General features: G+C 43.4%; 1 protein-coding gene across 3 annotated transcripts in view; it reads left to right on the top strand.

Annotated features, from left to right (window-relative positions):
- The first annotated feature begins 6,926 nt into the window (after positions 1-6,926).
- Positions 6,927-12,094, top strand: part of CEP41 (centrosomal protein 41) — a 42,866-nt gene continuing 37,698 nt past the window's right edge. The window contains exon 1 of one of the 3 annotated variants that reach the window (XM_081147363.1): positions 6,927-7,044. In XM_081147363.1, coding sequence (XP_081003489.1) covers positions 7,012-7,044 — 33 coding nt within the window. In that variant the 5' untranslated portion in view covers positions 6,927-7,011. The remainder of the gene's footprint in view (positions 7,045-12,094) is intronic. The other 2 variants (XM_081147364.1, XM_081147367.1) reach the window with 2 other exon arrangements.

The following is a 12,094-nucleotide window of genomic DNA, read 5'->3' on the forward strand; positions in this document are numbered from 1 at the left end:
GTTTGCTGTGATTTTACTTTTCTTCTTTTGTGTGTAATATTTCTTTTTTGCCTGCTTTTGAGTTTTTTCTCAAAAGAGAGAAATCTTTGGTTTTCAGCAAATTGACTATGATGAGTGTATAGGTATGTTTTATGTTGATTTTGGTTACATTTCTGCTGTTTGAGGTTCTCTGAACTTCTTGAATCTGTAGCTTGTTGTCATTCATTAATTTTGGAAAATTCTTGGTCATTATATATAAATTTTAATATGTTTTTATTGATTTGAGAGAGGGAGAGAGAGCTAGAAACACTGATCAGCTGCCTCCTGCATGCCCCCACTGGGGATCGAGCCTGAAACCCAGGCCTGATTCCTGACCGGGAATTGAACCGGCAACCTCTTGGTCCATGGGGCGATGCTCAACCAACTGCACCACAGCGGCCAGGCTCAGTCATTATGTCTTTAAATGTTTCTTCTGCCCCATTCTCTATCTTCTCCTTGATATGTTCCCCCAGTTTAAAAATTCTATCTTCTGTACCCTTTTCCCCCAGCTTTTTCTCTTTGGGTTTCATTTTGGATCATTTCTAATGTACTATCTCCAATTTCACAGATACTTTCATTAGCAGAAGCTATTCTGCTGATGATCCTAATTACAGGGATTTTTCTTTGATATTATATTTTTAAAATCACCTTTCCTTTTTATAGTTTCCCATCTATCTGCCAAAATACCGCACATGTTCGTCCATATCTTTTCACTAGATCTTTTAATATATTAGTCGTAGTTATTTAGAAGTTCTTATCTGATAGCTGCTTATTACTGAGATCTGGTTCTGTTAATTGCTTTTTCTCTTAATAAGCCTCCCCCAACCCTCTGATTTTTCTCTTCTTTCTTTATTGTCATAATTTTTTAGCGAATGCTGGACATTCTGAGTAGAAGCCAATGGAGACTGAAGCAAATAGTATTTCTGCCTGGAAACTGTCATGCCTCTTCTTCTGCTAGGCTATTATTGGGGGGGTTTGAGTTAATCTAGTCAGTAGTTGAGCTGATTTTAGCTGTTACTCTCAGTACCCTGCGTGTAGTGAGTGCCACTACCTTGTGTTGAGTGTGAGGAATGGGGTCCTGGATGGCTTTTCTCAGTATTCCTGCTCTGTCGTTGGCATTCAGAAGTACCTGCACACTTGCACCACCAAATGGGGTTTCCTCCCCAATCTTGCTTTGTTGCTTGTTGCTAGGTTGTGGTGGAGGCAGGTGGTAGTGCTGATTCTTCTGTCCAGCTTTATTCTTGAGCAAGGCCTGTGTATCTGGGTCTGAGGAGTGGGCCCATCTCCATGTTTCTACCTTCCTCCCCTCACTTCCCTCATGATAACCAAACTTTGTCTTGTATCTTTGGTGGGCCTTGGGCAGAAGAGAGGTACCTGGTTCTGTTCCAGTAGTAGTCTGCCTCTGCTTTATATTGGTGCAGGTTCTTGGACCCAAGACGTTTTCATGACCTCTCTACCCCATGCCCCTTTCACCAGAGCAAATAGCTTTTGTTTCTATTCTTCCCCCTGAAACAATAGATGTTTTCTGGGTTTCTGGGAGTGAGAACAACAGTTTCCTGCCTTCCCCAAGATAGATAGGTTTTGCATCTACCCCTTCCCCGGTGACCCTTAGTGGCTTGAGACTTTTTTGTTTTAATAAGAGAAGGGCCAGATGATATAGGTGGTGACTTATATCTGTCCCCAGGAGTAGCTAGGCACCTCCTACAAACCTATACCACCAAAGAGGGGGCTCTCCCTGGGCTCCTACCCCTAATCTTTCTTTTGAGCACTAGTGAACACCCATGGAGAAGAACTCACTAGTGAACATAAACTCCCCTTGTGTCTGGGACTCTGTGTTAGTCAAGGTTCTCCAGAGAAACAAAACCAATGTTTATAGATATAGGTACACATATCTACCTATCTAGTGATTTATTTTAAAGAATTGGCTCATGCAATTATGGAGGCTGGCAAGTCCAAAATCTGCAGGGTAGGCCAGCAGGCTGGAGACCCAGGGAAGAGTTGATGTTGCAGCTCAAGTCTAAACGCAATCTGCTATCAAGATTCTGCCCTCTTTGGGGAACCTCAGTCTTTTTCTCTAAAGTCTTCAACTGATTGGATGAATCCTACCCACATGATAGAGGATAATCTGCTTTATTCACAGTCTACTGATTTAAATATTACTCTCATTTTAAAAATACCTTCACAGAAACATCTAGAATAGTGTTAGACTAAATATCTGGGTACCATGCCTAGCCAAGTTGACTCAGAAAATTAACCACCATAGGCTCCCAGTTATTCTAAACTGATCCACTAACCCAAACTCCGTCTTTAGGAATTAGTGAAAATTTTAGCTGGTATTTTCTTACCCATTTCTATGGTAGTCACCTTTTCTTCGGAGCTCTGCCAAATGTGAAACAGTTTGTGCATCTCCCCTCTCCTCAGTAGGGCTTGACACTTTTTGGAATTTGGTTATGTGATTATCTTGCGATCTCAGCTCTCTAAAGGATTCAAGAAAACGTATGATTTTTAGATTATTCATTTTTTCTTACTGGAAGGATGGGAGTGATATCCCTTGCAGCTTTCTACATCCTAAATGGAAGCAGAGCTCCCACTGTTTTTACAACGGGTGCAATCTCCACGGACAGGAATGATACAGTATTTGCAGAGTTTAGCACAAGGGTTGCAAATTAGTGGCCTGCAGATTTCACATGAAAACCTACATCTCTAGATTATTTTGAGAAGAGTGAACATCTGACACACTTGAACCACATTTACTGGCCTTTTCGTGGGGCACAGGCTTTTCAGCTGTCCAGTGGGCCCAGAGTGACACAGTCACCTCCCGACACTGATTCCTCTTCCATTCCCATGGGGCAGACCATCTGAGACCCCGGTGGGCTACTCATTGTCCCCTTGAAACTGGGTCTGTGATAGAACATTGTTCTATGCCAGAAGCAGAATGTGGCATGTGATGGCTGAATGCCCTGGGCTCCATCACAGGTGGTGAAGGAGATCTTTGATCTCCTGGGAGGGGTCATCATAGGCCTTTCCTACCACAGCTAGGAGCCCCATGTGGCTCTCAAATGTGGCTGCAGAACTGCATACGTGAGAATAGCAACCCAATCAAGTAAGCAACCTGAATGCTATTTCTTTGTTTTACCAGAAAGCAATGTAACTTGTGACAGTCCCAAAGAAATCCTGGGAGATACCTGGGAGAGGCTGCAGGGATGGTTGAGGCCTTTGGGCTCAGGCCATGTCCTTCAACTTCAACTCTCGCCTAAGTGGGAGACAGACCACTCTGTCCTGAGTGGTCATCCCTCCACTCAGAGGCTAGTGTGCTCCTTCCTCGGGCACATTCCACCACCAGGGAGAATGACACCAAACTGTTATCGGAACTACAGGAACTTTATCACAGGGTGGAGCTTGTGGATCTGTGGATTCACTGCCTCCACTGCTGTTCCATTTCTGGGGCACAGAGGAAGGACCCCAGGACTGGAATGAATTGGGCAGAATTGTTTCCTTAAGCATCTGAAAGTGTATGTCATTTAGGGAATGAAGGTAAACGGAGCCAAGGAAGAGGGCCATGGCCCATATTCGAGAAGCAGCCTCTTGAGACAGGTCTGAGGGCAGGGTGCTGGGCTCTGATCAGGAAGCCAGGCTGAGAGCTGAGGGTGAAGGCATGGGGAGCTAATTGGGTGGTGTGTGCTGGACAAGAAGATGGATTCTGGATGAAGGGGGTCCATCCAAAGGGTTTTAGGCTCAGAAGAGGGCCAGACTGCTTGACACCCACATACCCACTGACCAAGCACAGGAGCACCTAAAACACTCTCCTTAAACCAGTCACACCTACCTACCTACCTGGCTCTCCCACCAACTCTGCAGAAACTAAAGGCTTTTGGGACGCACACAGGGTTAAAAAGGAGACATCAAGCAAAGGAAGTTCACAAGAGCACTTCTAACTTCATGAAAACCAAGATTAATCAGTGGAAGTAGGAACTTTTAAAGAAAAGAATCAGAACTTCTTCTCTTACAAACAAAGCTCGAACCTCTTAGCAATTACAACTCTGATTGCAAGGATCTTACTCAAGTGCTTGAAGGGTCTTTTACTGCCAAGAAGGAGCAAACTGCACTTCAAATAGCGGAATTACCCAGAATTCAGCTCCAGTCTAAATGAGCGCAGACAAATGCCACAGACAATTTTCAGGCTGAAGAAAGAATGAGGTTTTTTGTTTCTTAGAGGGTGAATGTTTTTATTAAGGTATAAAATTAATTCATAGTCACTGAAGAAAACCTGCAAAACACACAAAACTGTAAAAAGTAAAACAAATATCCATATTCCATAACCCAGGATGGTTTACATTTTAAATATTTTTAAAACAATTTTTTAATGGATACTTTTTTCTCCCCCATCAGGTTTATATTAAATTAAAAACTGTTTCCAGCTCTTCCTTTTACTCTATCAGGAGCAGTTCTCCATTGCCTTAATTATTCCTCAAAACATACTTTTTAATATTGTTCAATAATATTACATTTTATGGGTATGTTGTCATTTATTTTAATCATTTTCAACTGATGATCAGTGTGGTGGTTTCAATTTTTTATCACTTTAAATACAATTCCAGTAAATATCTGTGGCTGTAATCTTTGTGCATCTCTCTCATTATTTCCTTAGGAGGAGTTCTCAGACTATTAAGATTTGAGAGTTTCTCCACACTCACTTTCAAATTACTTTTCAAAATGGTCACACTTCTTTTTACTCACATTAACGATGTATAAGCGTGGCACTGAGCATTATCATTAAAAAAGAGAGAAAACAAAAACCCTTTGTCCATTTGTTAGTTGAAAAATGGGACCTAGCTGTTTGGTTTTGTGCTTCTTTCATTATTAGTTGGACATTTCTTCGTATGTTTATCGAATGTTTTTCTTCTATGAATTATCTTTTTGTGCCATTTACTGCTTTTCATATTTAGAGTAAGCAACTTGCTTTAATTTTGATGCATTTTTGCTATAGCAGGACCCAAAGGGAATCCTAAAAAGAAACTCACGATGCTAAAAGCCTTTTGATTTATAGCTCTAAGCTTTCCAAGGATTCCAAGGCAAAATGTAAAGGAATTGGAGGTTTTTCCAGGGCACAGTCTCTCAAGGTGTTGCCCTTGGACTCTATACATCAGAACCAAGGGGTGAGGGGGGCATGTATTTAAATTCCAGATTCCTAAACTCCACCCTAGGCACATAGAGTGGGCACCTCTGACAGATGGACCTGAGAATCCACATTTCTGTAATCTCCATGTATGTTCCCTTTTTCTTGAGCTTGATTAATGAATTATCACTCATCTTTTCAGTCCCCCAAGTTAGACAAATTATAGCCATCCCATTCTTTGCATCCCTTACCTCTTCTCATGTATACAGTAACTTAATTTTACCAAGAAATGTCTTCAAGTCTCTTTTCTGCTCCTCGCCACCTCTTAGTTTAGTCCCTTACTATCTTCCTCCCTTCTTTCTTTTCCCGTTTATTCTACTCATAATTTCTATCATCGCCCTATCCTCACAGTGCACTGGATAAGATAAGCTTACATTCTAAGTAGTAATGCGTCTAGAAGTTTCTGCTTGCTGTGCAAAAGGTTCTAGGTAAATATCCTCCCCACCTCTCCCCTTCCAATTTTTTGCAGCCCCTTAAACTCTTCCTTATTCTAGTGAAGGGGTGAGAAACGGGGGATTTTAGAGAGGTTGACGGACTGGAGAACACTAGGGAAGTTCAGACAAAACTCAGTAAAAGTAGCTTGAAAGTGCAAGAGACAGATGTGGCCAGCGTCAGATCCTAGGGTCAGTCATCTGTGAGTGACAGCACCATTCAAGCTGTGGCCCTGAGGGTGGGATGCTGAAGTGACTGAGAGACAGGACCTGCGGGGCCATGCTGAACGGTCATCTGCACAGACCCTGAAACCGCTCCCATGTATGCTGTTATTCTCAAGCAGGGAGCCAGGAATATGAACAGCTCCGAGGAACCTTTCTCCGTCCCTGGAAAAACAACTTAGAGCAAAGAACAAAGGGTTACTGTGTTGTTCCTCCCACGTAAAAGGAAACAATAATTTTGATGGATTTGGTGGGACATTTTCGAGCCAAGTCAAACTGTGTGTGATTGTTTCGTAAAGGTGCTAGGACTTAATTTTCAGATCTGGAATAAGAACAGGTGGTGGCTGATGGCAGGAGTCACAATGGTTTCCATGACAACGGGATTGGTTTTTAGTCATCCTCCCATCCTCCACTAAACCTTCTGCAGCGTTTCTCATAAGGTGCTTATTAAATATTTGTTAAATGAATCATGAATCACAGAATGGCGTGTGTACTTTGCAATTAAGGCTGCGGTTCTCTAGCTACCTAAAAGCTTTTAAAGCAACACTAATTACTGTATTTACACGATATTTTGCATAATTTGCATATTAACTTAACCTGAAAATAATAAGCTACGGATTCCCACCCCTGCTGAACAATCCTGTCCCTTATCTGTTCCCTACGGTGGAAGAAGTAGTTGAGACGTTGGAAACGGCCTTAACGGGGGTGGTTGTGGTGGTGTGTGGGTGGGCGCCCCGTGCACTATTTGTTCTCCCACATTTGCTAGACTTGTTTCCCGTTCCACCGCCACCACCTCCTCCCCATTCTCGGGCTCCCCCCCCGGCCCCCCCAGAATCTGCGCAGCCGCCCACGTGCGGGCGCCAGCCCGCCCCTCCCCCGCGGCCCTCTTCCCGCGCGAACGCTGGAGCGGGTGGGGCCCAGCGGGCAGCACAAAAGGCCTCCGCAGCCGGCGTCCCGCGTTGCCCTTGGCAACCATTGAGCGGAGTCTCGCTCTACACTGACCCTGCAAAGAGTTAGTAAGCGGGGCCTCCATTGGCTGGCCGGGGGAAGGCAAGCCAATCGGAAAAGAGGTTGTAGGGAGGCGGCCGAGCGGAGATGGGGGGGTAGGAAGTTAGGGTTAGAGGCAACCGGCTAGAACCCTGAACGTGGTCGGTTGGAGCAAATATGTCTGTCCGGAGGCACATTGGGAATCCTGAGGTGAGGGCCAGGTCCGGATCGGAGAGGCGGAGGGGGCGGGCGCACCGGAAAAGGCTCCACGTGGGCAGGGAAGCGCAGCCGGTGACTTCCGCCGCCCGGAAGGCGGGAAGCGGCCCGAGTGAGGAGGGGTCTGGAGGGAGAAGGGAGGCGGGGCGGGCCTGGGGCGCGGAGCTTCGGCCCCCAGCCCTCACGTGCCTGCTGTATTTGCCTCCGAGAGGAGCAAAGTGCATAAAGACACAGCCCCTTCCCTCAAAGGGCTTGCCGTCTAGGAGCGGCAGATACAAAACATAAGTGACATCCGACGGAAGCCCCGAACACTAAAGGAACAAAATCAAAAGCAGCCATCATGTATGAGGGGCCCAGAAAGAGCAGCAATCAACCGGCCAAGCCGTTAGGGAAGGACGTTGAATGTGACATTAGGTTTACCCCCTCCCCGGAGGACCTTTTACTGTGTTGGCTGTTTCACCCCTGGCGCCCCCGCTGCATTTGTGTTCATTCCATCTCAACTAGTGTTTATCGGACCTCGGAGGAGGTGCTAGAAATACAAAGAGAGTAAGTCAAGGCCTTTGTCCATTAATAAGTTCAGTCTAGGGAGGGAGGCTTGTACACCGAATTCGAAGGCCCCGTGATTGGGGAACAAGATGTCCAGAGGACATTTGGGAGAGAGAGGACTGCACTCAGTGCGAGCAGGGTCCTGGGGGTGGCCTGAGATGGGGGGGCATGAGCCGGGGCAGATAGGCCAGCAGGAGTCAAGTTAAGGGGGTGCCAGACGGGAGCGCAGCGGGAGTCAAGCCGGGAAGGGCCTTCTGTGCCTTGCTGAAATTCCTGGCCTTTCTGCTGAGCAGGAGTTGCAGACTGTGTTGAAGTTGTGAGGCCGAGCTGAGGCCCCGCAGGAGAGGGCCACGAGGGATGATGATCTCCCCGCTGGAGGCCGGGGAGGCGGGCTGGAGAGTGGCAGGCAGACGCCCACATTTTTATCTTGTCTGCCGGCCAGAATTCAAGAAGCTTTCGAGGAGATTTAAGAGTCACGCGATCAGATTTGCATTTTTAGGCACGTGGTTGAGACACTTTGTGGAGAATGGATTTGAGGGGCCCAAGACTAGGCATAGGGAAATTGGTTGGGTGGTTATGATGTTATAGAGTAGGCCACAGAAGGAGGGACAGAATTGAGAAATATTTAGGGGGTAAAGTCAAGACGGTCATTAGCTTTGAGAAATGAGAGAGGGATGGATGACAGGGTTCCCAGCTTGGGCTGCTCATTGGTGCCGATGCCGTAGGAGTGAGGTAGGAATAGAGGTGAAATAGGTTTGCAGGGAGGAGCAGGGATGTGTGATTGTACATTGGTGACCTAAAGGAAGATGTCCAGCTTGTTTTAGTGGAACACAGTTTCCTGAGAAAGAGTACATAAGAAATAAAAATTTTTATTTAAGCCTAAAATGTTAGGCATGTCTAAAAATGTTACTGCTCTACCTTCACATGTATTTGCCTGAAAGTTTGGTTGAGTACAGAACTGTTGGTTGGAAATCATCAGCGTTTTGAAAACACTGTGTTGTGGTCGTCTAGCGTCCAGTGTTGCTGTGGAGGAATCCAAAAACATTCTGTTCCTGTGTACCGGACTTGATTTGTGCTTTCTGGAAGCTTGTAGAATCTTCTCTTTGTCCCCAGTGTTACGACCTTTCACAAAGGTATTCCTTGCTCTGAGTCTATTTTCACCCATATTGTTGGGTACCAGAAACTCATGTCTTTCTGCTCAGTAAAATTTTCTTGAATTATTTTGTTGTTGACTTTCCCCCTCCCATTTTCTCCATTCTCTCTTTCTTGAATTCATTATTCTGTTGTTCCTTCTATATGACTGGTTCTCTAATTTTTTAAAATTTGATCTCTTTTTTTGTTTTTATTGTTGTTAACTCTATTACAATGTCCCCCATTTCCCCCTTTTGCCCACCTCTACCCAGCCCCTCCCCCTCCCGTGACCTCACCACACTCTTGTCTGTGTCCAGGGGCCATGCATCTATTTTCTTTGGCTAACCACATCTTTGTCTTTACTCTCTTTGGGAGATTTGTTTAACTTTATCTTCCAGTCCTTCAGTTGAGTTTTTCATTTCTGCCATAATGTTTTTAATTCTTAAGAGCTCTCTTTTGGACTCTGATGTCCTTTTTAAAAACTTTTATTTTGAAATAAATAGAGTCACAGGAATTTGCAAAAATAGTACAAAGTCATCCCATATACCCTTCACCCAGTTTCCCACAATGATTATATTTTACATAAGTACAGTACAATATCAAACTAGAAAATTGGCCTTTGTACAGTGTGTGTATAGTTCTAGGCCTTTTAATCATATGTGTAGATTTAATATAATCAAGATTTGCACGTGTGTAGATTTTGCAATCGAGATAGAGAACTCTTTCATCACTACAATATCTCCCTTATACTTCCCCTTCCTGGTCACCTCCGCTTTCTCCCCTTCATTATCCTAACCCCTGACAACCACTGGCGTGTTCTCTGTTTCTGCAATTTGTAATTTTGAGAATATTACATAAATAGAATCAAGCAGTATGTGACCTTTTGAGATTGGCTTTTTCCCACTAGAATAATGTTCTTGAGATGCATCCAAGTTGTTGCCTGTAGCAATAGTTCATTCCTTTTTATTGCTGATTACTATTCTGTGGTATGGATGTATAACCGGTTATTTAACCATTCAACTACTGTAGGATATTTGGTTGCTTTCAGTTTTGGGATATTACAAATAAAGATGTGAACTTTTGGGTACAGTGCTTTGTGTGATATTAAAATTTTCATTTCTCTACGACAGATGGCCAGGAGTATAGTTGCTGGGTTGTATGATAAGCTTACATTTAGTTTTTTTAGAAACAGTATATACGATGATGTCTGTACTCCATACCATATAGCCTAGGTATGTAGTAGACTATGAATGTTTGCACAATGATGAAATTGCCTAATTTCTCAGAACGTATCCTTGTTAAGTGGCACATGACTGTACAAGTTTTTGTGTGGATGTGTGTTTTCATTTCTCTAATAGTGTTTTAAAATATTTGTCCCCTGGCATAGTCTCAGTTTCCACCATATTGCTATTTTCCTATTTGTTTTGTTGGAGATGTTTATATTAGTAAACTTGAGCTGCCATAACAAAATACCATAGATTGAGTGGTGTGCACAACAGAAATTTTTTTCTCATAGTTTGGGAGGCTGGGAAGGTTAAAATCAAAGTTCTGGCCTATTTGGTTTCTGGTGAGAGCTCTCTCCTGGCTTACAGATGTGCTCATGTGACCTCTTCTTGCTGTGTGCACATGTGGAAAAGGAGCAGGCTCTTTAATGTCTCTTTTTAATAAGAACACATCCTATTGGACTTGTGCTCCACCTATATGACCTCATTTAACTTAATCACCTCCTAAAGACCCTATCTCCAAATACAGTTACATTAGAGATTGGGGTTTCAATGTATGAATTTTGGGGGACACAATTCAGTCTATAGCATGTTCTCAGACTTCTTTTATACCACTGAGCCAAACCAGCTAGGGCTATTCCTAAATTGTTAATTTATGTTTTACTGTAGGAGACTTAAAAATGTGATTGGGATCTTCATCTGTTTCGGAGGGGCTTGGTGATGATGAGCTTAATTATAGGAAGATCTTACTGAACCACGATTTGGGGACTCCCTCTCCCAATGTTCCCTCCCTTCATCTCTGCTCTTTCAGGCTGGTCATTTTCCTCAGAGCACCCCACTCTCCTGAGAGTAAAAGCCTGGTCGAATTCCTGAAGGAATTACGGCTAGGGGCTAAATCTCAACACTAGTGTGCATCACTTACTTAAGACCCCTGTTTTCAGTAATGATATCTCTACCTTTCCCTATCTATGTCTGGAGACCTCCCAGTCCAGAAACCCTTTACAGGGAATAAATCTATAGATACGCACCATGGTGGAGAGAGGCAATCACCCCATGGCACAGAGAGGAGAAGGTTTTGGAGATCCAGTTGCTTCTCAATTAGTCTCCATCCATTCTTCCTTATTTCAGCTACTCCTTTTATGCCCTTCTTTGGAGGTGCTTGAGGTTGTCGATTCCTAAGCTTTTAAGAATTGTTTTTGACTCTCCCTTTGACTTTCTTGAGTCCATCAAGTCATTTTCACCTGTTGTTGTGCTTTCTAGATTTCAGAAATCTATTGCTATCACTTTTCCCATGCTCTCTGTTTTTTGGGCATTATGTCCTTAAAATAATATTCTTTCAATGAGGTTTTAGTGAGGTTTTGAAAGAAAGTGAAATTAGATGCACTTGTTCAGTCTGCTATCTTCAGCCAGTAGATCATGGTCTACTGGTAATTATTTTATTTGCTTGTTTATTTTTGGCACACTTACAGGAACATAAGATAGGGACCTTGTCTGCATTGCCCCACTGCATGGCACACAATAGTTGTTCCTTAAATATCTGTTGAATGAGTAAATGAATATATGTCTGAGCTGGGAGATGTCAAGGCTAGAGTTCACCATTTAAAAATCAGAAGCATAGAAATGGAATTAAACCTACGTGTTTGTCCCACAGAAAACCTATAGATTGACAAGATAGAATCCTGGGCAACACAGTGTTTAAAGTGGCTGACAGAGGAATGCTCTGTGTGTCATCTTGAAAAAAACAATATATCACAAGTGGTAGCTGCTGGCAAAGTAGGAGGGGCTTCTGTATATGCGAACATGGGTCAAGGTTGTTATTTGAGATCAGTTGAATTGGACCAGATTAAAACTTCCAGTAAGAAAAAAGTTCTCCTTTAAAAGACCTATTTTAAATGTGAGATTGCCTTAAATGAGGCTGTCTTTAAAATTGACACCCACTCCCTTCACTTTATGGACTTCCTCTCTGTGAAGGAGATAAGTAGAAAACTTCTGAACAAAATGTATACTGGAATTTTTTAAAACCTTTTAAGTGTAAATCTTATTATATATGTTGAAATTCGAACAACCTTGTGAGTTCCATATTAAGAGAGGTGGGAAGTCAGAAAAGCTCATTCATTTTTGAATAATTTATGATTCAGACAATC

This window comes from Miniopterus schreibersii (assembly GCF_964146895.1).
Source record: "Miniopterus schreibersii genome assembly, chromosome: 9".
In the NCBI taxonomy this organism is placed as follows: domain Eukaryota; kingdom Metazoa; phylum Chordata; class Mammalia; order Chiroptera; family Miniopteridae; genus Miniopterus; species Miniopterus schreibersii.